Source organism: Notolepis coatsorum (genome assembly GCF_963971535.1).
Source record: "Notolepis coatsorum genome assembly, chromosome: 18".
Taxonomy (NCBI): Eukaryota; Metazoa; Chordata; class Actinopteri; order Aulopiformes; family Paralepididae; genus Notolepis; species Notolepis coatsorum.
The window spans coordinates 96097310-96123934 of NC_140182.1; the positions used below are offsets into that span (position 1 = coordinate 96097310).

At 43.8% G+C, this 26625-nt stretch overlaps 1 protein-coding gene across 3 annotated transcripts in view; it reads left to right on the top strand.

Moving 5' to 3' along the window:
• Positions 1–26625, top strand: part of LOC311245112 (tumor protein p53-inducible protein 11-like) — a 164164-nt gene that overhangs the window by 77414 nt on the left and 60125 nt on the right. For all 3 annotated transcript variants that reach the window (XM_084334897.1, XM_084334899.1, XM_084334898.1), the window contains one exon: positions 17875–18010. In XM_084334897.1, coding sequence (XP_084191023.1) covers positions 17882–18010 — 129 coding nt within the window. In that variant the 5' untranslated portion in view covers positions 17875–17881. The remainder of the gene's footprint in view (positions 1–17874; positions 18011–26625) is intronic.

Sequence of the window (26625 nt, forward strand, 5' to 3'; positions counted from 1 at the left end):
CTCTCCACTCTGTGTGTACTGTGTTTTTGCTAAGGCTGAGCGATATGAACGAAATATCATATCACCATATTGTTCTTGGTTTTGATGGTGTAACGGTATTTTATGGTATTTAGTTTTGCACTACAAATTACAATATAATATGACATGTCTATTTTTCTTTACTTTTTAATATACTGCTGCAAGCTTATAATACGAATATAATAATATAATAATGTGTATATATCATGGATGACGTTAAAGTAAAAATCCATACCTTTGCATGGATCCATGATGGCATACTTTCATATTCAGTGTACCTCCCAGCCCTTGTTTTATCATATGACATCACTACCGCAATCTAGGACTGGGCGTTATGGAGGAAATGTAAGTTATGCTAATCGTGAGGATTCCCCCCCTCCGAGTCGATATCGATATCGCAGTATCTGCTTACCCGTGCGGAATCACATGTAGAGTAATCCAGTTGATGATTCATCACATTGAACTGCATGGTAAAGAGAGTCGGGAAGAGAAAACAATTGACTTCTTTATATGAACAAACATACAAATGTTTTTGGCACATAGTGATGAATAGATGTGAACTAGGTGCAGACAAAAGGGGTAGAATTAAGGAAAACACTTCCTTTCATGGGATGATTAAGAACATGGCAAAAGAAAACGTACGTATACTGTATATCGCCCTCTTCCTCAGTTTTCGGATGCAACCCTGGGCAAGTGCTCTTCTTCCTCTCTTCTTCCTTTGTGTCTCTAACTGGGTCCATTTAAGCTCCTCTGTAGAAAATGTTGCACTGTGCAGTTATCCAGTAGTCCTGATCGTTTCTCTCATGGAGAGAGCTCAGTATTTACAGTTACTAGTGTTTGTTACTTTGAGGGAGGAGATCAATAATTCCTCTTATTTGACTCCAATAAAGAGCTGCCCTGCAGAGTGTAAATAGTGTGTGTGTGTGTGTGTGTGTGTGTGTGTGTGTGTGTGTGTGTGTGTGTGTGTGTGTGTGTGTGTGTGTGTGTGTGTGTGTGTGTGTGTGTGTGTGTGTGTGTGTGTGTGTGTGTGTGTGTGTGTGTGTGTGTGTGTGTGTGTGTGTGTGTGTGTGTGTGTGTGTGTGTGTGTGTGTGTGTGTGTGTGTGTGTGTGTGTGTGTGTGTGCCAACTGAGAGGAGCAAAGCGGGCTGCTGGAGGCCAAAAGAGACGTTTTAAGGACTACACCAGGGACCTCCTAAACTTTCCTAAAGTGTGCAAACATCACGCAGCTTGAAACTCTGGCACTCGACAGATCAGCCTGGCAAGTCACTTGTGCCACTGCAGTTTCCCAAATACACCAAACGAACCAAGACCGAAGATCTGAGAGGCGCACGCAACGACACCAGTGGGCGGCTGGCATCCCCCAGGTATCTGGCTTCCCTTGCGCCATCTGTGGACGAGTGTGCGGCTCAAGGATCGGACTCAACGCCCACGAGAAGTGGCACCAGCGGCAGCGTCGCTAACCCCCCCCCCCTCACCCCATCCCTGGAGAAAGCGTCATCATCGAACACGATGGACAGCTAAGAGAGAGAGAGTGTGAGTGTGTGTGTGTGCGTGTGCGTGCGCCTCTGCAGGGCCAGACTAGAGGTCACACCACTGAGTCGATGCCTCTTTTCTTGATCCTTGTGGCAACAGTCATGATTGGTGAATCAAGAGAAGAGGGTGGGCACTGGGGCTTGAGATAGGTAAATTCCCTCTTCATTCCACTGCCACTTGTTCCCATTGGGTCCCTATTATCATTAACCCTGATCAATAGGAACATCACAACATGTCACTGCCAGCATTAGCTGGTCTCTTAGACAAGAGACAACAACTACAAAACTACATTGATTGATTGATTGATTGTTATTTTTCTTTATCTCGAACACAACAAACGTACAAATCATAGTAAAGACAAAATGTGAACATAAACAAATGAGTCCAAACAAGGATTAGTTTGAGAGAAAGCAAAACTAGTCCTGCCCCTTTCTTACAATATCATAACATTTAACCGAAAATTCTCCTACTACCTAAAAGAAAAGGTCATCATCAATGGTTGTTAGATGGATGATGTAGAGGGAATTACAGAGAACTTTGATGAGGTGTAATGAGTGATTGCTCCAGGTGTGGCCAATGCCTCTTTAGCCTCTCTGGCATTGGGAGCCACTTAGCTGACTGCCAAGTGGCTCTCTAATCGCTCCCCTACAAATGTATTGATCTGTAGTGTAGATCAGGGGTTCCCAAACTTTTCAGGCCAGGGCCCAGAAAATAAGGCGTCAGAGAGCCGCGGCCCAATGGACATCGTCAGGCTTTTTTTTTTTTTTTTTTTGCCAGGTGACCGATTTTTTAAGCCAAATATCACTTCAATCCTATTAAGTTAGTTCAAGTTAGTTATTCATTTATATGTGCTATTTATGAGAGGGCTAACTTGTTGCAAAATAATAATGATAATAATAATAGCCTCATTAAAATACTATTGTTGCTTCGGTTGTTTTCAGCGTTTTATGTGCATAATCTGTTATTTAGTTTAAAATGTTCGTTGAAATAAGTAGATTTTTCGTTTTTGTTTATTTATTAAGTTAATATAAAACCATATAGTCACATTTTAGAATACAATAGAATAGAATTTTAGAATACAACTAGAAACACTGTCCTGGCCTGCTTCTAAGTTCAGTGGCATGACAAAAAAATTTAATAAAATAAAAAAAAAAAAAAAAAAAAAAAAAAAAAAAAAAAAAAAAAAATTTATTTTTTTTAATTTTTTTTAATCATCTCGCGGCCCACCGGTGGCTGCTCGCGGCCCACCTTTGGGTCGCGACCCCGACTTTGGGAACCACCTGTAGATGATAAGCGGGCGAGATTTTTTTTTTAGATATTAATCAAATAAAACCGAGGAAAAATATATAGTAATAGGAAGCTCCTTGAATGCAGCAAAATGTTTATTAAAGCTATAGTTTATATAGCTTATATAAATCAGAAACGACCTTCGATCAAAACAAAATGGACACATATCTCAATCAAATTATTCTCCCTAAACTTTCAGAGGATGACGCTAAACAGTTAGAAACTCCGATCACACTAGAGGAACTCAAGAAGGCCATAACCGCAATGAAAAGTGGTAAAGCTCCTGGAAGAGACGGTATCCCATCAGAAATGTACCTTTCTTGTTGGGACATAATTGGACCCTTATTACTAAATATGATCTTATACTCAGTCAAGGAGGGGAACTTCCATAAGAATGACAATATTGCACTCATAACAGTCCTCCTTAAAAAAGACAAAGACCCCAACGAGTGCGGTAGTTATAGACCTTTAAGCCTCCTCGGAACCGATATCAAACTGTACTCTAAGGTATTAGCCATCAGATTACAAAAGCATATGACGTCTTTAGTTCACCCGGACCAAACTGGCTTCATAAGAGGCCGCCTGATCACTGATAACATAAGACGAATACTGCACGTACTATATGCCGACAAGGATGACACCATACCTAAGGCGATGCTTTCCCTGGATGCTATGAAAGCCTTTGACAGGCTGGAATGGTCGTATCTATGGGCAGTATTAGAAAGGATGGGGTTAGGAAAAGGATTCATTGATATGATTAATGTAACTGAGGGGTACAATTCCCTGACTGTATTGTTAGATATGATACTTACTACCACTACCTCTTGTACTTTAGACTCTGGCCACCCAGTACTAGGCATAAATAATTATGGTAAACACTCCCACGTAGATGAAACGATCCAACACAAATGTACCAAGTCGAAAGTCTGCGTTTAATAATAATTAATACATAGCAACGGTATGTAGAGCAATCACTTAATTACATTTATGATTTGAAATAGGATGCACTTTTATGGCAAATGAGTATTCGTTGGTATATCAATAGAGAACGTCCAATCTCTGGTGGCGCAGGCGGTAAATATACAACCTGGAATATCTAAGGAATAATAGCAATGATACTTTAATGATTATAGAACTGGATACACTAGGGGGGAATTCCGGTCGCTTGTAAGACAACTGGAGAAGGGGGGGGGGGGTAGAGTCTGGCTGTATCCGTCTGGCCGAGGGTATCCTGGGAGAACCCACGGTTGTGCGGCTCGGTGCCTCAGCGATCCTCGATCCACAGATGAAAGCAGTTGGACTCTCTGTGGGCCGGCTTCCTCCGGTCCACGATGGAGAGACGTGAAGCGACCTCGTCGTGTAGAGCGTCTCCTCACCTGTCGTCCTCTCCGGGGGGGGGGTTTCCAACACACGGCAGTGTTGGTCTTTATCCATAGAATAATCACTGTATACAAAGCATAATCCGTGCCTGGGAAGGCGGGCTGTCGTCGGTAGAATAATCCGGTATGCAGGTCCACTCGCTCGTCGGCTCTGGGGCTCCTCGGGTGCAGCCTCACATGGGGTCGGCCACCCTGGATAAGCAGCCAGTTCTACCCGAAACGATGGGGGTGCTGACTACGATAGTATTCTCACCGCACGAAGCACTACATATGAATAGACTATTATTAGCTTAATAGACTACGTCCAACTCGACGATATAGTGCCAAATATGACTATTCAAATATTAATATACACGATGTCTCAATACCGATGGTAGGCCGAACTTGGCCTTACTCCCACACGTGGCGTCGCGGGGAGGCTTTACGTCTGTCACTCTATTGGAGGGTAAGAAACTGGACTAAAAAGAAAGTCCTACTTTAGTAGCGCAGTATATATACGCACTATGAACAAATAGTACCATTAGTGGTGCGGTAGCCAGATTCCTACGCGGAACTAGGACTTGTTCGTACATGTTGAGCGGTACGTTTGAACTGGGTCTGGGGGGTATGGCAGCCTGGCACCAAGGTCTCGACCAATAGTAGAATGGAGACTATTATGGGATGTTCAGTAGGCTAGAATGGATATTCAATGCATATTGTACAAGGAATATACAAGGGATATCAGGGAATATTAGAGAATATACAAATACAATTAAATATATATATATAAATAAATATATATATTCGGTTTAATCTGGCCCTTCACAACAATTAAAGTATTATACAAAGACCCTTCGGCCATGATTACAACAGGCACAATCATCTCCAAAATCTTTCCGGTATCACGCTCTGCCAGACAGGGTTGCCCTCTTAGTCCCGGTCTATTCAATTTATCATTAGAGCCTTTAGCACAATATATAAGACAATCCCAATCCATAGAACCAATCGTAATCAAGGGCACACAACAACAAATTTGTTTATATGCGGACGACGTAATACTGTTCATGCAAAACCCCAACACCACATTGCCTCATCTGCTCAAGTTGATTGAGAACTTTGGTGATTTATCGGGATTTAAGATAAATTGGCCGAAGTCGGCTTTCCTTCCACTTAACACCCCTGCAAAAAAAGATATAACCCTCCCAGGAGAGATACCGATGGTAAAACATTTTAGATGCTTGGGAGTGGAAATATTCCCCACCATAAGACAAACGGTGAAGCACAATTACACAAAAATCCAAAACAAAATCAAAGACGACCTTGATAGATGGGCAAAACTTAAAAACACAGTACAAGCACGGATATCAATAGTTAAGATGGATGTACTACCTAGAATCAACTTCTTCAGTTCAATGCTACCGTTACCCCCTCCAGAGGGTTACTGGAAAAGATTACACTCCTCCACATTTATTTGGAATAACAAACCACCACGTATAAAAAGATCCACCGCACAGAGAAATAAAGCAGATGGTGGCATGGCATTTCCAGATTTTTTCCAATATTTTAAGGCGTACACATTAAGACCATTGACAACATGGTTTGACCCCCAAGCATTAGTATCCTGGAGAAAATGAGAAGAAAACATAGTAGCCCCACATAGACTGAAGGACATAGCACACACTAAACTACCAATCAAGCACTGTGAACGGAAATTTGGCCCCATAATTACTCATGCGATCCGGATATGGCGTGAATCACACAAAAAAAATCCTAACCCACACAAATGGCACAATCATACTTCCTTATTCAATAACAATGCACTCTTAATTAAAAAACGACCTATAAGATTCCCTATCAAGTCAAGAGTCAAGTCAAGTCAAGAGTTTTAATTGTCACGGCATACAGGTATACAATGAAATGCGGGTGGTCTTGCCCGCAACGATGTGCAATACAGTGGTACATATAATAGAATCAAAAGAAGAAACAACATTGTGCAGTAACAGGTAGCAGGTAACATGGAGTGACATCTCGGTATCTGTACATAGTTATTTACAGAGCATGTGTGACATGCTAGTTAGCTTTGGTAGTGCAATACACTGTTCCTGTTATTCTAATTTAAAGTGTCCTTTCCTTTGGCCATAAGTGTGCGTGTGTGCGACATGAGTGTGTGCCCGCTCATGTTAAAGTGTTAAGTGGCTGCTCGTGTGTGAGCGTGCACAGTGTGCGTGTCGTGTGTGTGTTCATGTGTGCTTGTGTGTGGACAGTTCAATGTTCTGAGCACTCAATGTTCATTGTTCATGGCTCTGATGGCCTGGGGGAAGAAGCTGAGCCTAAGCCGCTCTGTCCTAGTAGCTGGGGTTCGCAGGCGTCTGCCTGACCTCAGCAGCTGAAACAGGCTGTTATTGGGGTGGTGAGGGTCTTTCATTATCCTGCAGGCTCTGGATTTGCACCTCTTGTTGTATAGAACCTGCAGGGGGGGTAGTGCAATACCTGTGGTACGCTCGGCTGAGCGCACCACTTTCTGTAGGGCCTTCTTGTCCTGTGCCGTGCTGTTTCCATACCAGGCAGTGATGTTTCCGGTCAGGATGCTCTCTACAGCTCCTGAGTAGAAGGACTGGAGTATCTTCCCCGATACTCTGAACTTCCTTAACTGTCTCAGGTGGTAGAGACGCTGTTTCGCCTTCTTTACTACTGTGTCTATGTGTGTTGACCATGTCAGGTCCTCTGAGATGTGGACCCCCAGGTACTTGAAGCTGCTCACCCTGTCCACGGTAGCCCCGTTTATCATCAGTGGTGTGTGTGTCTCCTGCTGTCCTCTCCTATAATCCACGATCAGTTCCTTGGTTTTGCCAATGTTCAGGAGCAGGCTGTTGTCCTGGCACCAGCGTTCCAGTACCTCAACCTCCTCCCGGTAGGCCTTCTCGTCGTTGTCCGAGATCAGCCCCACCACCACCGTGTCATCTGCGAACTTCACTATGGAGTTGGAGCTGAACTTGGCCACACAGTCGTGTGTGTAGAGTGAGTACAGCAGGGGGCTCAGAACACAGCCCTGGGGGGACCCGATGCTCAGGGTGATGGTGTTGGAGGTCTGACCCCCCACCCTGACCGCCTGGGGTCTTTCGCTCAGAAAGTCCAGTACCCAGGCGCTCAGGGCGGAGCTCAGACCTAGCTCGATCAGCTTGTCCACCAGTCTGGTGGGGACTATGGTGTTGAACGCTGAGCTGTAGTCAATGAACAACAGTCTCACATAGCCCCCCTTCTGACGGTCAAGGTGCGAGAGGGTGCTGTGCAGTACCTGGGAGACCGCGTCGTCGGTGGACCTGTTTGTCCTGTATGCAAATTGCATAGGGTCCATATCACTGGGGAGGGAGGCACAAATGTGGTCCTTGACCAGCCTCTCGAAACATTTCATGACCACAGAGGTGAGTGCCACCGGTCTGTAGTCATTTGGACATGCTGGGGAGGGTTTCTTCGGCACAGGGATGATGGTAGACATCTTGAAGCAGGCAGGGACCACTGACTCCGCCAGTGATTGATTAAATATGGCGGTGAACACAGGGGCCAGCTGGTTGGCACAGGTCTTGAGTATACGTCCTGTTATGCCATCTGGGCCAGCAGCCTTCCTGGTGTTCACCTGCATAAATGCTCTTCTCACACTGTGTTCCGACAACGAGAGAGCGTCCCCCCCCCCTCGCGGTTGCCCCCCCCCCTCCACAACAGCCGGCGCGCCAGTGACGTCCCTAGCCGGAGAGCCAGCAGCGCCACTGTCTACACCAAACCGAGCGTAGAAGGTGTTGAGCTTGTCCGCGAGGGAGGCGTCGTCGCTCCCCATTGAGGGGGCGCTGACTTTATAGTCAGTTATTGTCTATATGGGAAGAGCAAGGCATACACTCATTAGGGGATGTTTTTAACAAACAGGGTTTTTGTAGTGATAAAGAAATACGCAAAAAATTTAATCTCACCAAGTCCACATGCCTTTTTTACATACAGTTACAGCTATGTTTGAAGTCTCACGGTGTTCCATTAGACATACCAATTGAACACCACAGATACCACAAATTCTTCTACGAAAGAGAGACATCGAGAGGTTTTGTTTCAGATTTTTATCATCAATTACTAACGTCCTCGTATGAAACCCTCCAACTAGACTCTGTCTGGAGGAGGGATATACCAGACCTGGAAAATGACTTTGATTGGCAAGGAGCCTGGGCAAATGTCCGACTTACATCAAGGAACCCGGATCATCAACAAATCAATCTTAACTATATTCACAGGACATATTTGACTCCTATAAGACTGTGCAGAATGGGGCTTAAACAAGACTCCAAATGCTCCCAATGTACAAATGGGGACGAAGGGACATTTATGCACATGTATTGGGACTGCCCACCAGTTAAGGCATTCTGGAAAGATGTGACCCAACAATTATCAAAACTCGTATCTTGGAATATACCTGTACACCCCTCGGTATTACTATTGAATGATGTTTTTGAGTTTGCAGTGAATCCACAGCTAAAGAGATTGGTTTTATCGGGTATCACAGTAGCTAAAAAGCTGATCGCATCACGCTGGTTTCAACCGGAAAAAATGTGCCGGAAAGTTTGGTTTCTTACATATCTCGATGTGATTTATCAAGAAATATCTACAGCAAGAATTCTGGGTCTCAATGAATCCAAAATGTCAATGTGGTTAGAAGTGGTGGAGAGAATAAAAGCTAGCTTATAATGGTAGTGTCTGGTTAGGTGCGAGGGATAGTGGAGGTACTTCCCAAGGTGGGGTCCAGGAGGGGGGGGGTTCGAGCTGGAGCATATGTGTGTAGGTTTTTAGATAACAGGTATTAGGGGTATATCTTATATAAGACAATTAACTAAAATGTGATCTCATTGGATGTGCTCTGACAATTAATGCTTGTATATCTTATCGTGTGTTGTCATGTTTGTTTATGTGTTTGTTTAAAAAATAATAAAAAAAACAAAATACAAAAAAATAAAGCTATAGTTGTGCACAGAATCAAATAGGCACTAAGAGGCCAGGAACACACGTGGCTGTAGATATGCATGTAGTTGTAGCAATACGTTTCAACGTGTGTTCTTCCTCAGGCAGCATTGCATTCATATTATTGGGCCTGCTTCGAAGCCCTTTCCACAACTGTTTTTGTGGTTAAAATAAAACCCAACGAGGAACATGGGCCAGGTCATTTGGTAGATGTTGGCATAAAATAAATACATAAATAATAATAGAATAGGTACATGACAAGACAGGAGTCACTCATTTAGATGTATTTCTTCTCATGGCAACCAGAGCACAGATTTTACCCAGACGTATAAACAACCCAGCTATGGATGTACTGGATGAACTTTCCGATCGGCATCATGCTTCACTCTACAGCACCCAGACACCCCCTGAACTTGTGTTCACTCTGCTCCCATCTGGCCGCAGAAACAGATCTCTGATCAGTAAAAAAAACTAAAAAAGAAGCATGTTACATTAAGAGCTTCCTACCATCACTGCCCTCAGCTAATTGTAGCAATAACATTTAATGGACTGTTGTTCTTGTGAATGGATTGTGTTCCCTGTGGCTATGTTATTGTGTTGGATTGATGTTCCTTAATTGGTTTTGTTTGTACTGGCTGTGGAAACACTTTTCCTCTTAGGAGGATGCTGAATTATCTATCCATCTAACCCGGTTGCAAAGAAGATTAGCCCCGTTTGGAGATACGAGTCATCTGGACTCAAGGAAATGTGAACGTGAAATGCGTATTATAAGTTGATAAATCTCATGATCTTCCATCAAATCTCTTAGTTACAAGAAGATTATATAAGCTAAGCATCTGAAGTGTTAATTGCAGGTTAAATTTAGATTTAAAGATTGCTATTGCCTATTACTAGGCAACTTGGGCACAGAGAAGATCAACAACCTACTAAACCCCCGTTTGAAAATACGAGACTCATCTGGACCAAACCCCCGTTTGACTCTGGACTCCTGTGAGCCGCCAGTGCATTGAGCGGTCTGTTGCACGTTCCTGTTCAATGTGACGACCAATGTTATTATTTAATTTATTTAGCAAAAAATTGGCTTCCTATACAGAAACAGAACCAGCTTTCATTTGATTAGTAGAAAGCGAAGCAGTTTTCTTTTCAGTCCTGGACTATGGTGATGTAATTTATAGGCATGCTGCGGCCTCCACCCTTAAATCCTTGGACTCGTATATATGTATATCACCCTCCCTGCAGATTCATCACTAATGATAGATACAACACTCATCACTGTGTCCTTTATGAGAAGGTTGGTTCGTCCTCGCTGATGGAGAGGCGCAACAAACACTGGTATTTTTAATTGGTTGGCTTATTGGTAAGCTACCTCCTTATACTACATCATTATTGGAATGAAATTTTGTTCGGAAAAGGGTAAATCTGCATTTTGCTATGATGCCCCTTGCGCCAACCATTGTCAGTGAAGTTGTACATGTTTTAATTGATTGTTATCCTTACTTGTCTCATTGTTATGATTTTATATACCGTGTGATTTTTATATGCCTTTTTTCTGTATGTACACTCGACGTGACTGTAAATGAGGGAAACCTCAGTTGCCTTTCGAGTTTAAACAAAGGTTTGAAATGAAATGAAATGAAATTGCATCACATGTCACAGTCAGGATCAGAAACAGGAGCAAACATCTTGCATAATATTTGCCAATGATTAGTTTGAACTGGGTTAAAGGAACATAGTCATCAATCAAGCTGAAGCTTTGACTGAAGATTGTTCCAGGACCAGGGTGCAAAATAAACAAATGCCTTTTCACCAAAGACAGTTCTGACTCTGGGGACTTTTAAGAAGAATGCAGGCCTGTGATCTTAATCCATCTGTGTAGGTAGATATGTGTAGAGTGGTCAAGTAAGAGGGCAGTTTACCAATGATGGCATTGTAAATAAAAACTTACCACTTTATGACTATTTTGGTGGCTAATGAGTTCCAGTGTAGTTTCTGATACAGGACGCGTGAATATTTTCGGCAACCAACTTGTGTTTAGCGTTTCTCTGATTGGCCACTACGCCCATGTGACCGCGGCAGCGCGAGAGAGCTGCAGCGCGGAAATAGGCTGTCTATTGCCATTCTCTAAGACAAACTCTAACCTTAACCAGCTCCTTAACAGCGCCTAAACTTAACCCTTCTAACCTTAACCAACTCCGAAACAATGCCTAACCTTAACCTTAACCATAACCAACTCCGAAAGAATATTGCCATTCTCTAAGACAAACTCTAACCTTAACCAGCTCCTTAACAGCGCCTAAGTGTGTCACTCCATCCTCCTCCAAAGGCTGCACCAACTGGGTGTTGAGGGCACAGCACTTGGCTGGTTCTCCTCCTACCTCACAGACCGACACCAATTCATCTCCCTCTCCGGCCACACCTCCTCCCCCTCCCCAGTCACACAGGGGGTCCCCCAAGGCTCAGTCCTTGGCCCCCTGCTCTTCATCTGCTACATTCTCCCCCTTGGTCACATCATCCGTAAATACCACCTCAACTTCCACTGTTACGCTGACGACACCCAAATCTACATCAGTACACAATCCCCCCACAGCCCACCCCTCAGTCACATCGAATCCTGCATCACCGAACTCCAAACTTGGATGACTCACAACTTCCTCAAACTGAACAGTGACAAGACTGAACTTCTCATCATTGGCACCAAAACCACCCTCACCAGATCCGGACCCATCACACTCACCATCAACGACTCCACCATCACCCCCTCCCCCCTAGTCCGCAACCTTGGTGTCCTCCTTGACCCCACCCTCTCATTTGACCCCCACGTCCGCTCCATCGTAAAAATATCCTACTTTCACCTCCGCAACATCGCAAAAATCTGTCACTGCCTCTCCCCCCCCGCTGCTGAATCCCTCATTCACGCCTTCATCTCCTCCCGCCTGGACTACTGCAACTCCCTCCTCACTGGTATCACCTCCCGCTCCCTCCATAAACTGCAAATGGTCCAAAATTCAGCCGCCCGCCTCCTCACTAACACCCGGTCCCGCGAACACATCACTCCTGTCCTCCACTCCCTCCACTGGCTCCCGATCAAACACTGCATTAACTTTAAAACACTACTCCTCACCTTCAAAGCCCTCCACAGCCTGCCCCCCCCCCCTACCTGACTGATCTCCTTCTCCCCTACCGTCCCCACCCGTTCCCTCCGGTCCTCCTCCACTGCCTCCCTCACTGTCCCGACATCCAAGCTTAAAAACTTTGGAGATCGGGCCTTCTCTCGCACTGCACCCCGACTCTGGAACTCCCTCCCCCAGTCCATCAGAGACTCCCCTACACTCTCCACCTTCAAAGCTCGCCTCAAAACCCACCTGTTCTCCCTTGCCTTCAACCCCCCCCACCCCTAAACCCCCCCCTCCCCTCCAACCTGATTGATGTCTGTCTCCAGTCTTTTTTGTGCTATCAGGCTGTCTCCCCTGTTCCCCCCATGGTCTCATGATCCTTTTGTTTTTGTTTCTTTGCTTTCTTTGTTGTTTTTGTTTTTGTTTCTTTGCTTTCGTTTCTTTGTTTGTACTCCTGCTCCCGACTACTGTCAGCGACTTCGGGTTATTGAGAAGCGCTATATAAATTAAATTAATTATTATTATTATTATTAAACTTAACCCTTCTAACCTTAACCAACTCCGAAACAATGCCTAACCTTAACCTTAACCAACTCCGAAACAATGCTTAAAGTTAACATGCCTAAACTTAACCGGCGAAAGAATGCACGTTAAAAAAAGAAAATACAAAATTTAAGGGAATCGAACTTGTCACCAACGGACCGCAGGATGCCTATTCCTTAATGACAGGTCAGTAGTGCTGCTTTTGCTTCCGCGTTTTCCCTGATTGGCTGCGCCATGCCCCGCGGCAGGCGCGGCAACCGCAGAGCAGAGCGGCGGAGCAGCAGAGCGCGAGCGGAATTAGGTAACCGCCGCAGGAATCCGCCATGATTTTCATTCGGCGCTTCAGCTCACCTGGCATAGCAGCGGTCCGCGGTCCTGCGGTTCGTTGTTGACGCGTTCGAATCCCATGATTTTTCTTTTTTTAACGTGATTTTTTTTTTAACGTGTATTCTTTCGCCGGTTAAGGTTAGGCATGGTTAAGGTTAAGGTTAACCTTAACCGTTAGCCTAGCTTAGCGTCAGTCACTGGAAGTAGGTTCCTCCATTAGCCTAGTTCCCAACGTCTTCCTACTCCTACTGCATGCACAGAGAAGAAAAAGGTATGCATCTTCTTGTCTAACTCCAGGGTAGATGGCAAATAAGCTAATTTCCCAAAATGTTGGAGTTTTCCTTTAAGGTAACAAATATACAAACATTTTCACTACATCTACGGTAGTAGTCCAACAGTGTCCTTTAAGGAAGGTGCAAACCGTGCCAGAAACAGGCAGGGTTCTCCTCGACGTCCTTAATTGTGCCAGAAACAGGCGGGGTTCTCCTCGACGTCCTTAATTGTGCCAGAAACAGGCGGGGTTCTCCTCGACGTCCTTAATTGTGCCAGAAACAGGCAGGGTTCTCCTCGACGTCCTTAATTGTGCCAGAAACAGGCAGGGTTCTCCTCGACGTCCTTAATTGTGCCAGAAACAGGCAGGGTTCTCCTCGACGTCCTTAATTGTGCCAGAAACAGGCAGGGTTCTCCTCGACGTCCTCAGTGTGGGCAACTCCCAACGTGTCGGTCACGCATGGGATGGCCAATGGAGACAGGAAACCTCCGGGGTCTCCGCTGGGGCTTGTATGTCCCAGCAGGACTGGGTATTGCACATCAACCACGTGTTGACGTTCTGTCATTGTCGATGCCTCCCACTTTGCCGGCGTAAGGGCCGGTGTATGGGCTCTCTTCTTCAGGGCCTCCTGGCACCTCACCGCCATCCAGAACTTCACTGCTCTTCTGACCACTCAGGAGCTTGCTCCCGGCGCCTCTAGCAGCAGCAGCTTCTTTGGAGGCTGACTTCTTGGGCTTTTTGCCCACAGGATCGGCGGGAAGGTCAGGCCATGTTGCCTCGTAGACCTCCCTCCGAGCATTTCAGGGGTGCAGCAGCCTCTTGTGGGGCTGGGTAGCACCCGGCGAGTCAAGGGGCCTGGGTCTGGTGTCCTCTCCACAATCTCTCCTTTGTCCAGGTTGGCTTCCATCCTCATCTTCTCCACTCTTCCAGAGAAGTGGATGGACGCTAGTGTTGTCAAAAAATATCGATTTTTTGATACATATCGATTCTGAATATTTAAAACTGTTTCAATACTAATTTCCCGCAATATTGATATTTAATTATTCATAAAGAATGTTTTTGTATAAGGAAGTTGCATTGTTCATTTCAATACCTGTAATAGTACAGTGGTCCACACACACATGTGCATTCAGTTAAGTTGGAATATGACTGTAATACAAACAGTTCAGTTTGTCAGGTACATGCAACACAGATTACAGTGTGTTTACATCTGTCTGCTTGAGAAAATACCATGTTCTGCAATAAAAATGATTGAAGTGAGATGAACAGACTGAACTTTATTTTATTAGATAAAACATGTTGACAAAGTTTTACTTTGCAGTTGAAAAAAGGTAATAAATAAAATTTGATAAAAAAAAATGTATATGTTATGAGGAATTGAAAATGGGGGACCCTGATGTAAACAAGACGAAAGTCTTTCTCTGGTCTGCATCCCCTTAACAATTGTGTGTATTGAGCTGTACTGTATTGTACCCATTCTGCAATCTGTTAATACAATTTGCAATCAATCAAGCTTAGCCACGTTAGCCTCCTTAGGAAGCTGTGGCTAGTTTGCGTTAGCTTATTAAACAGTGAAATTCGCTCAGAAAACAGTCAATTTAACACTATAATGTTCCAACAGTCTTATCCTATCACTGAGGTTATAAGCACAGCGATCACTTCCCTTGACTGCGTTCCTTGATGTCCAGCATCGTGAAAGGTCCCTCCGTCGTGGTCTTTGTTACCACGACTTCCGTCAACAATTCACGCGTGGGTCCTTTCTCTGTTGACCGTCTTCAATGGCAGTTCCACGGTTGATTATTGTCATTGTGAAGATCCTTCCGTTGTGACTTCGCCACGACGTTCTTCCACACTTACAAATTTTGTACGACAAGTCGGCACTCGGCAGGAATGGTCAGACTCAGCTGAGTAACAATGTTTATCAAAGTGTTGAGTGCTACAGTGTCGGTTAGTATATTAGGACTAGTGCATGACAGTAAGACGTTTTATTTATTTTATTATTTTTATATATATATTGATAGCCATATTTGATAGGCATATAGATATTTTGGGCTTATCGCCCCGACCTTACATCTTATCTTATCTTATGGGGAAGGGGGGAGGGGAGGTACAGGGCATGGTAATAGTAGAAAGACATAAATATAGGCAATAGAATTTGATCTGAATTAGGGCTGGGCGATATGGTCTAAAAATGTAATCTCCAATTTAAGATCTTTTATCGACTTTTATCTCTTAAAAACTAGAAACACCAAGGAAATCATTCAAATAAGCTTTGTTTTTATTTGACACAAAAATTATCAAACCAAGATGAATTTCCCTATTGGGATTGAAGTGCAAACCTAACTTTCACCAATCTTCACTTAAAACAAATAAAAGGTGCCTCTTGATCATCAAACAAGAATGAATTTCCCTATTGGGATTAATAAAGTGCAAATCTAACTTTCACCAAACATACATTTTTGTAAAATAAAAGGTTACTCCTGAAAAAAGAAAAAAAATCGATATACATTTTTTTAAATCGTCCTAAATCATGAATTCGAATTAATCGATATAATCCTAATCTGAATATAAAAAACAGGAGAAAAAAATAAACGGTAAAGCGGCGAGTACGTGAATAATCGATTACTCATGTCCATCCCTATTATCCAACCAAACTTCATGTTCAATATGTGTGAAATTCATACGCTGTAAAGGGCTGAGTTGCAGGGGTACGGGACTTTGTGCGAAAATGTCATAACCATAATCTTATAAGTATTCAGCACAAGACGGCAAAAGAGTAATGTATGCAGGGAACATTTAACCGTGATCTCCAAGATCTGCTCCTTCCATGTTCTAGTGAGACACTGGAATGCCTAGAGACCTTTTTCACAAATCTGTGGACTAATTCGACTCATCTTCGCGGGTCTTTGCACCGCACCAAATGTTCAGGGTAATTTCAGCCGAAAAGGGGCATATTCAGTATTTACTGGTGTGTGTAGGATTCCCTTGGGCTATTGGGACTAGTGCTGTTGACAGTGGAGCATAATCAATGGTCTCTGTCTCTGAAGAGCCCCTTGTCTGCTCCATTTACACCCTGTCTGTGATGTAATGCAATAGCCTGTGCCACTACAAAGCCACCAGCTCTTTGACCAGACACCTGATTCTATTGGCCTCTCACCAGACATAAAGGACAACTGACTGCAGGTCACAGACTGGAGGCAGAGGAAGTCTTTTATTGGTTTTCCTGGCATGTATTAGTTAGCTCCATGTTATATAATAGTGTTGCATAAGTCGGCACAGCTGCCCCTCAGGGGTTACTACCGTTTGATTCGTAGATGCCGCACCTCTCTCTCCTCATCTCATTTAATCTCTCTCTCTCTCTCTCCCTCTCTCTCCCTCCATGTGCTGTAGGCAGGCGACTGCTTCACACAGAATTAAAGTCGGGACACAAATGTCATCGATGTGAAGCGTTCGTAGTGACAACATGAGACGTTCAATATCTCCATGATGGCATAGGCTCTGCGTAGTCCTACTTTTAGATGCAGTATGTATAACCTAAATATTGAACATAAAGTTAGATGTATAAGAATAACTTTGCACAGCATCAAACGTCCCAACTTTAAATCAAACCTGGACAAGAGCTTTTTAATTTAAATTGGCATTATTATGCCATGGAAATATTTGAGATATTTCTTATTTATTTATATACACAACAGTTATGATTTCAGTTGGTAATTTTCCAGATGTACGCTACCTGTATAAGACAAGCATTTGCTCGCTTGCCATAGAAAAGGAATCGAGGCCTCATAGCTTGTCATGGTCAGGACGGCTCAGTAGAAGTGGTTTACTGTCTGCCACGGCTGAGGAAAATCATTGGGGCAACAGTGGCTCAGGAGGTAGAGATAAGATCAGATAAGATATTCCTTTATTGATCCCCTTGGAGAACTTCAGGATAATGGTTCTCTCCCCGTCGGCGTGACAGGCAGGGATACTCACCACTGAACCGGTAATCTGAAGGTTCCCGGTTCGATCCCGCTCCCCCCGGCAGCGTGTCGATGTGTCCTTGAGCAAGACACTTAACCTCTCACTGCTCCCGATGGGCAGATTGTTACCTTGCATGGTTGCCTCCACCGTTGGTGTCTGAACGTGTGAGTGAATGGGTGAATGTGAACCACGGATAGGCAGTGAGTTGAGTGAAATCCTGACCCTATGAAGGGCTTATAATAAAAAGCTCTCTCCGCTGAACATCTTCTGAAGTTCTCTCAAATGTACTTTTCTCTCTCTCTCTCTCACATGTCCTCCATATCACTCCCACTCTCTCTGTAAAACATTCAAACACATCCTATCTCCCTCTCATCCCCTCTCACTCTCACTCTCACACACACACCCATATCACGCCTACTCTTTCTCTGCACACACACCCTGGCTAACCTCCCGCTCTCTCTGCCAGGTGTACCATGACTAGTAAGCCCCACCCGCCCCTGATGAAGAAGCACAGCCAGAGCGACCTGGTCAGCCGCCTGAAGACCCGCAAGATCCTGGGCGTCGGAGGCGAGGATGACGACGGGGAGGTGCACCGCTCGAAGGTCAGTTTCCTCCCCCCAAGTTAATATCCCACTCATTGGAATGCATTAGGGGGAATTATGCCCACGATGAGCACAAACAACTAGCATGGCAAGCATCTTTAGTCGTGATGGAATCAATGTTGCTCTGGTCGTATGTTATCATCAATTAAAGTTATGCCATACTACATAGGCAACAATGGCGCTGTACACCAGATGCATTTATTAATGGCGCTGGAGGGTTATAGATTCCTTTTTAAAAAGTCACTCGCTATTGGCTGTTAATTGGTTCATTATTCTCATGGCTTGCCATTGTGTGCATTTGGCTCCTCATGCTCCAGTGAATCTAGATCACTTTATCATACGGGTTCAGGCAGCGCCGCGGAGATGCAGCAGCCTCCTTTGGGAGAGTCCCTGCTCATCGCATCTCATGCTCACATGTTTGTGTTACACACACACAGTAGTACAAATGCCGGCTCTCGTGCACTGGCACAAGCATGCTTGTCAGATGTGTGCATACAGAGATGCGTAGTTGCAAATCAATATTAAATCATTTTATTTGCATCGAATCAAACTAGATTAACGTCTCAAGATTGATTTTTAATCTATGCCTTTTTTCGGTGGATGTGGGAAGATTTTCACTAAACGTTATTTCTAGTGCACCTTCTGTCTTGCATGTCTCTAGTTTGCCTTGCGTGGGTTTTATGCTGAACTATTACAGAATACTCAGTCGACCAAATTCTCTTTTGACAATAATGGCAGGTGCTGCTGGCCCTCTGAAACCAGCGGCCATCAAGCCTGACTGAATTGATATAAAATCAAATCGCCCTAGTTGTAAACCGATACTTTTTGGTCTACCATGTGGAACTCTTGAGAGAAGAAGATACTGTAAAGGGTACTGTGGTTGGGAGCATGTCTATGTTCCCCGGGTTCTATGTTCCCCGTTTTTTTATTTTTTTTGAAAAATTGTTCTATGTTCCCCCTTCCGCTAAAGGGTTCTATGTTCCCCCTTCCGCTAAAGGGTTCTATGTTCCCCGGGTCCTATGTTCCCCGGATCCTATGTTCCCCGGTAGCCGCAAAAGGGTTCTATGTTTCCCGGGTCCTATGTTCCCCCTATGTTTCCCCGGTAGCGATAAAGGCTCGCCCCAGGCTTGCCACAGCAGTGGATTTCAAAGATAGCCACTTTTATAGATAATTAATTTGTATCGCAACTGAGTCACGGATCTAGTCGGGCCACGTAGCATTATGTAGAGAAAAATCGAATACAATAAACAAGTGTAAAATAAAGAATTTAAACGAAGTTTAGCCTATTAAATCGTTTTATAAGCGTTAGTTCTTATTTGCGGTGTGAGAAGCATCCATCTGAAGAACGTCAGCCCAGCACTCTCTGTCCCCACGCTGTCAGGCCATCACAGGCCCTCTCAGCAGCGCCACCCACCCAATGGCTGAATTGGAGTATTGCACTGTGCGGGATTGATTGATTGATTGAAAACTTTATTAACAGATTGCAGAATGGGTACAGTACAGTACAGCTCAATACATACAATTGTTAAGGGGATGCAGACCAGAGAAAGACTTCCGTCTTGTTTACATCAGGGTCCCCCATTTTCGATTCATCATAAATGTACAGTTCCCTCCCCCTTGTATATATTTACTGTATGTCACAAATGTAACAGTACTGCATTGAGTATGTCATAAATGTCATTATGAATTGAAAATGGGGGACCCTGATGTAAACAAGACGAAAGTCTTTCTCTGGTCTGCATCCCCTTAACAATTGTGTGTATTGAGCTGTACTGTACTGTACCCATTCTGCAATCTGTTAATAAAGTTTTCAATCAATCAATCAATCCCGCACAGTGCAATACTCCAATTCAGCCATTGGCAATTCAGCCATTGGGTGGATGGCGCTGCTGAGCGGGCCTGTGACGGCTTGACAGCGTGGGGACAGAGAGTGCTGGGCTGACGTTCTGCAGATGGATGCTTCTCACACAGACCGCAAATAAGAACTAACGCTTATAAAACGATTTAATAGGCTAAACTTCGTTTTAAATTCTTTATTTTACACTTGTTTATTGTATTTGATTTTTCTCGACATAATGCTACATGGCCCGACTAGATCCGTGACTCCGTTGCGATACAAATAAATTATCTATAAAAGTCTTTGAAATGCACTGCTGTGGTGAGCCTTTATCGCTACCGGGGAAACATAGGGGGAACATAGGACCCGGGGAACATAGAACCCTTTTGCGGCTACCGGGGAACATGGGAAACATAGGGGGAACATAGGACCCGGGGAACATAGAACCCTTTTGCGAAAAAAATTAAATAAAAGCGGGGAACATAGAACCCGGGGAACATAGGGATGACCCCCTGTGGTTCAGGGATAGTTGGCTTCAGCAGGCACACTACCTGTTGCGCATTGAGGTTAAATCTGATATCCCCATTCCACACACACACATGAGGGAGAGCTTCTGTCATGATGAGTTTCCATCTGCTCTGGCGTGTACCATCTTGCCTGACAGCATGGCTAGATGGGTAGAGCTCTGGACTCAGAAGATCACCGGTTCGAGGCCGTTGTCGGAAAGTGGTGTTGTTGTCCAGCAGGGAGCACTCTGTCCTTAGGACTTGGCAGTAACAATGGCCCTATTATGGGGATAGGGACACTGTACAGTTGTTAGTGCCGTCCTTTGGATGAGATGTTAAACCGAGGTCCTGACTGAATTTGGTCGTTAAAGAACCCAGGGCACCTATCGCAAAGAGTAGGGGGTTCGCCAAAATTCCTAGACAAGTTCCAAATCAGGTCTCTCACGTCAAGACCACGTAATCATCCCTTCCCCTTAATTGGCTGGTATCAATCCCTGTCTCCTGAGCCTTTCAGCCATTGTGTAGTGTGATGTGTGCCTGGTGCCAGTGTATGGCAGCCATTGAGCCTGCGTAGCCCAAGGTTGTGTGCTACACAGTGGTGGTGAAGGAGGACATTTCCACCATACATTGTAAAGCACTTTGAGTGTCTACAAAGGCGCTATATAAATGCAATTACCAGTCATTCATTCATTCGATAAACTGGTCTGCTGTTTATACCATCTCTGCATGTGTCCCTGTGTCAGAGGAAAAAGCCAGGTGACTTAGGTGACATGTGACCAGTTAAATCTCATGAAATTGCATTAGACGTTAGACACATTATAAATGATGTGGAACAGGCTTCCCCTATAGCTGACATATTCATCAGGCAGGAGGGAACAGAGGGAAACGGCAGAAGGGAGCAGACGTGTGGTGGTGGTGGTGGCTGCTGGCTTCTCTCTCACTGTTTTAGCAAGGATGCCGTAGCCCCGGCATCTGTCACTCTGATCCGTCTTAGTCCCTGAGAAACGTACTGAGAGAGACGCAGACCAGACAGACACTTGAAAGATTAATGTAGACAAGAGATACTGTCGGGGTGAGGACTATGTTGGCACGTGCTGACTGTGCCACGGTATAAATAATAAATGAGTGCACTGTGATGTCATACAGAAGCACAATGCAAGGTAATAAATAAGGCAGGTGAGTGTCATCCGTTGTTATGTTGTGGCCTGACCAACCAATTTTTTCCCCTATTTATTTATTTATTTATTTATTATTTATTTATTTATTTATTTATTTATTTATTTATTTATTTATTTATTTATTTATTTATTTATTTATTTATTTATTTATTTATTTATTTATTTATTTATTTATTTATTTATTTATTTATTTATTTATTTATTTATTTATTTATTTATTTATTTATTTGTATCACGTTTGTTCATCTTCAGTGTTGTTTTACTGGAGATGTTTTGCCACAGGTGTTTATGGTAACAGAGGCCCATGGGACTTCACATTAAGACTCGCTACAGAGCAGGAGGTGCGTTGGAAGATAAGAAGGGAAACTTGACTTGAGCCTTGCGGTTAGTCTAAAACAAAGGAGGGAAGTTCTCCTGCAGTCTGCTGCCGGCTTCTCTTCCTGCCTCGCTCTCTCTGCCCAGAAAAAGACAAGGAGGGCTATTCCCGTTTCCTGTAGAGAGGGAAAGAGAGAGAGAGGACAGGGTTTGTAGTTATGTGTTCCTCCAGCAGTGTGCCAGGGATATGGTCGCCCCCCCCCACCCCACCCCACCCACTAACTGACCCAGTGGAGCTGTAGAGATAAGGTAACACAGGATGAAGCAATGTGCATTGCTCTCAGGCATTAAAGCGTTCCGTCTTGAGACTGATTTCCGTCAATTTGATTATATTTATATAATATTTTGATTTATATATTTATATTTTTTTTAAATTAAAAAAAAATTACTTTTTTTTTTTAAATATAAAGTTTACCAATAGGGATTGATCAGTAGTATTGGCAGTGGTAGTAGTCATAATAGTAATCCAGTCTATTTTTATTAATTTTTTTCAACACAGGTAACCACTTTTGCTTAATTTCTTTGATGGCTCAAATGTATGCTCTAGTGTCTAGTCGATTTTGTGTTTTGAGCACAAAGTTCATCATAGATCTAGCCTCTTAATTTAGCTCTCAAAGTGCACCAGATTGATGCATTTAACTTTAAAACTTAAAAAAAATAAAAAGGGGCCGAGGTTCACCCACCACCACAGTCTCACTAAATCCTGTGGGAAACACTGAGGGATTCAAAAAATGTTACGGCTGTGGGTAGGGCGTTCCACATTGTTGTGGCATAATTGCGAAACGTGTTTAGTCCCTTGTTTGTATGATAACAAGCTTTTTAGTTCATGGTTCAAAGTAATGGGAAAAGGGTGCTAGCTCGCCATCAATCAGTAGCCACAAGACTTGCATTCACGCTCTCCAGCACACAGCCTCCCTGCCTGGCACAACAACCACAACAGTAGGGTCTATAGTCACAGTCAGGACAGTAGGCTCTACAAGTAGGCTCCCTTAAAACGCTAACGCTATTAAAAAGAAAATACTGTGAAGGTTAAAATAAGAATATGACTTGGCCTGAAAAAAAAGTTCAGTCAGGAGATTTTTTTTTGCTTTAATCCCTGCACTCTGACTCTGTGTCTTCTTCATACTCTCGTAAAATAACAGATTTCTTCACATTCCTGTTTTGTGTGCTCGCTGAAGATCCCTGTGCCGATTTCAGACGGAGAGACGCAATCATTGAAATGGTGATTGTTATCTTGCCAATCTTGTGGTCTCGCATTGCAAGTGATGGCAAGACGTGAATGGCAAGAATGATTGAATAGCTGAATCTTGAGGATTATGGATAATGTGGTGTATTTCTGTCTATCAATTTTTACACTATCTCGCTGATGGCTGGCCTTTGTTTGCTGTGGCTGACTATAAATGATTGATGCTATAGCCGACAAAGGCTCCAATTATGCAGCTTTCTCCACAAACAGCATTGTGCATTTCTTCCTTTTCCTGTCCCTCCCCTCTCTTTCTTTCTCTCTCTCTCCACCTCCCCAGCCACTCTATCCATCCCAGGCTAGCCTCATGCCATCGTTTCAGCCCGGGTTCTCATGCCAGTCATGAATATTTATGTGTTCCTATCAGCAACAGCCTTGGTGGCACAGGAAGCCTGATTCACCTGGTTACATGACCATTGTACCACTGTCAGCACAGGGAGAGTGAGACAGATATGTGTGCAGGCGTAAACCCCCCCAAGGAAGGGTCTGTAGTGGAGCTATAGTTTATCATTTGAGGCAGTAGGGTTGTACTCTGAGATCAAAGCTCTTAGCAGCCGCAGGCAGAGGAAACATTGGGAGAATCTCAGGAGACATGAGCAAAATAGCCTGGACTTTAGGCTGCTATTAAAGAGTCTGGACTTTAGGCTGCTATTAAAGAGTCTGGACTTTAGGCTGCTATTAAAGAGTCTGGACTTTAGGCTGCTATTAAAGAGTCTGGACTTTAGGCTGCTATTAAAGAGTCTGGACTTTAGGCTGCTATTAAAGAGTCTGGGCCCTCATTTATCAACTTGACTTACGCACAGATATGTGCGTAACCCGTGCGTACGATCATTTCTAAGCAAAGTGTGGGATTCATCAATTTGAACTTGTGCTTGACTTTGTGCGTATATTTAAGCACAGGTCGGACCAAGCTGTAAGCAGAATACAAGTCATATGAACACCCTTGATATAAACGCATTGCAACGAGAACAGACAGAGGTTATTTGTTGAGTGTATGTGTATACAAAACCCTTGCAATAAATGTGTCTTAAATGAATGAAAAGCATACATGCTCTGGACACAGAGCATATATCGTGTGGGTGATATCATGACTTGCATTCTGTGTCAAAGCCTAAATCAAAACGTCCCCGTATTTCTGCAATCTATGCGCAAATTAATAACGAGTTGAGTTCTAACAAAGAACGTATTACATGCTGGTAGGCTGATAGAGTAAACTATGATATGAATATGAATATGATATGATATAAAGGTATACTGGTCCGTCCGCGAGGATATCGAGGACTCGAGTTGGGGGACCCTGATGTAAACAAGACAAGTCTTTCTCTGGTCTGCATCCCCTTAACAATTGTGTATTGAGCCGTACTGTATTGTACCCATTCTGCAATCTGTTAAATAAAGTTTTCATTCATTCATTCATTCAGCCATTAAATGCAATTTGAGAATATAGGCTAAAGCGACGGCCTAGCCTATACATATTATTTAATGTTTTCATAAGCGTAAAGATACAACAGCTAGATTAATGATCAAGTTAGTTTACTGTATGCAGGCTTCGCAGGGCTGTGTTATTATATGCGCAAGTTACTGTTGCATAATGTAGGCTATGGGCTGGCTGCTATTATATGTACTTCATATAGGCTGCCTAATACCAACAACAAAATAGATTGTAGCATATGCCTCTACACACATATTATACACATCATATTATATCTTGGTTCGGCAGCGCCTCTGTGAACAATCTCTCAGAGTTTGCTCCATCAGTAATCAGTAATGTGAACGGGATTCCACTTGGTCAATGTACAGATAATCTGCGATGCGCATTTTGGCTGATAATGTGCCGGTGGCCGGAGTCTCATTCATATTCACTTAAATGCAGATCATAGTTATCCACTGAAGCCATATGACTCTGACCAGAACGGGCTCATGACGAGCGCACATAATAGGCATTAGAGCGCAGAGTTGTCTGTGAACTTGGCAACTTCATTGGATTTATTTATTCTCTAAAGATATCTATAATCATACGATTAAATATTGTTTAAAATAAAACACTAAATACTATTATTCTGTGTGTCATGTTTCCAAATAAGATTGTTCACAACGGGAAATGCTGTATACGTTCAATTTGTTGGTTGGAGGACCTCGGTGATGAATCTCGCTCTCAGTGAAGTCTCTCAGAGTTCGCTCGGTTAGTCCACTTTTCCACATTTCATGGGGGTGTTCCATTACCGTATATGGTTAATCGGGGCGGTTCTGGTATGCAAATACTTAAAACAGTGCACGAGCTCAAACGTAGGATCAAAGTCATATTTATCAAGACAGGTGTGCGTAGGACCTGTGTACGCACGTGTGATAAGTCCCGTTTTTTTTGTGCGTGCGCACATTCTAAATTCTGTGCTTACGTATGAAAATAGAATACTTTCTGAGAAAAATTTATGAATGAGGGCCCTGGACTTTAGGCTGCTATTAAAGAGTCTACTTTAGGCTGCTATTAAAGAGTCTGGACTTTAGGCTGCTATTAAAGAGTCTACTTTAGGCTGCTATTAAAGAGTCTGGACTTTAGGCTGCTATTAAAGAGTCTGGACTTTAGGCTGCTATTAAAGAGTCTGGACTTTAGGCTGCTATTAAGGAGTCTGGACTTTAGGCTGCTATTAAAGAGTCTACTTTAGGCTGCTATTAAATAGTCTGGACTTTAGGCTGCTATTAAAGAGTCTGGACTTTAGGCTGCTATTAAAGAGTCGGGACTTTAGGCTGCTATTAAAGAGTCTACTTTAGGCTGCTATTAAAGAGTCTGGACTTTAGGCTGCTATTAAAGAGTCTGGACTTTAGGCTGCTATTAAAGAGTCTACTTTAGGCTGCTATTAAAGAGTCCAATCTGCACAGAGACTTATCTGTCTCTACGCACTCCTGATTCTCATTTCCTGTCTTCTTCCTGTGTGTGTGTGTGTGCGCGCACCTGCGTGCCTGCCTGCTCTCATAGCCTCAACCGCTCAACACATAGGCTCACACCAGCTCCTGCCACTATTGTCATTATTTGGATGAAGAAAAGGTGTGTCTCAGTCCCATGATGCCCCCCAACGGAGAGAGCCTAGTATTCCATAACGAGGTTGAAACCTTGCAATGGTAGCAGCCCCTTGGTGTAAACTCACTCCCCAACGTTTAATTCTCTCCACTTCGCCACCTGAATTGGATCCTCTTCAGGTGGCAGAATGGATAAGACCATGGTGTTTATCAACACACGTGGTTCACATGGTGCTGGTGAGTGGAGGGTTCGCGGTTTGAGGCCGTCGGAGGACAGGTGCAGAGCGCAAAGTGCCTAGTGACCACCGTTACAAATGGTGCCCGCTGACTCTGATAACATGGTTGAGCACAGCTCCCTGTTCCAGGCTGTCGGAGGACAGGTGCCGAGCGAGAAGTGCCTGCTAGTACCTAGTAGGGCTGCCACTTTAAGAGGAGTGCCTGCTAGTACCTAGTAGGGCTGC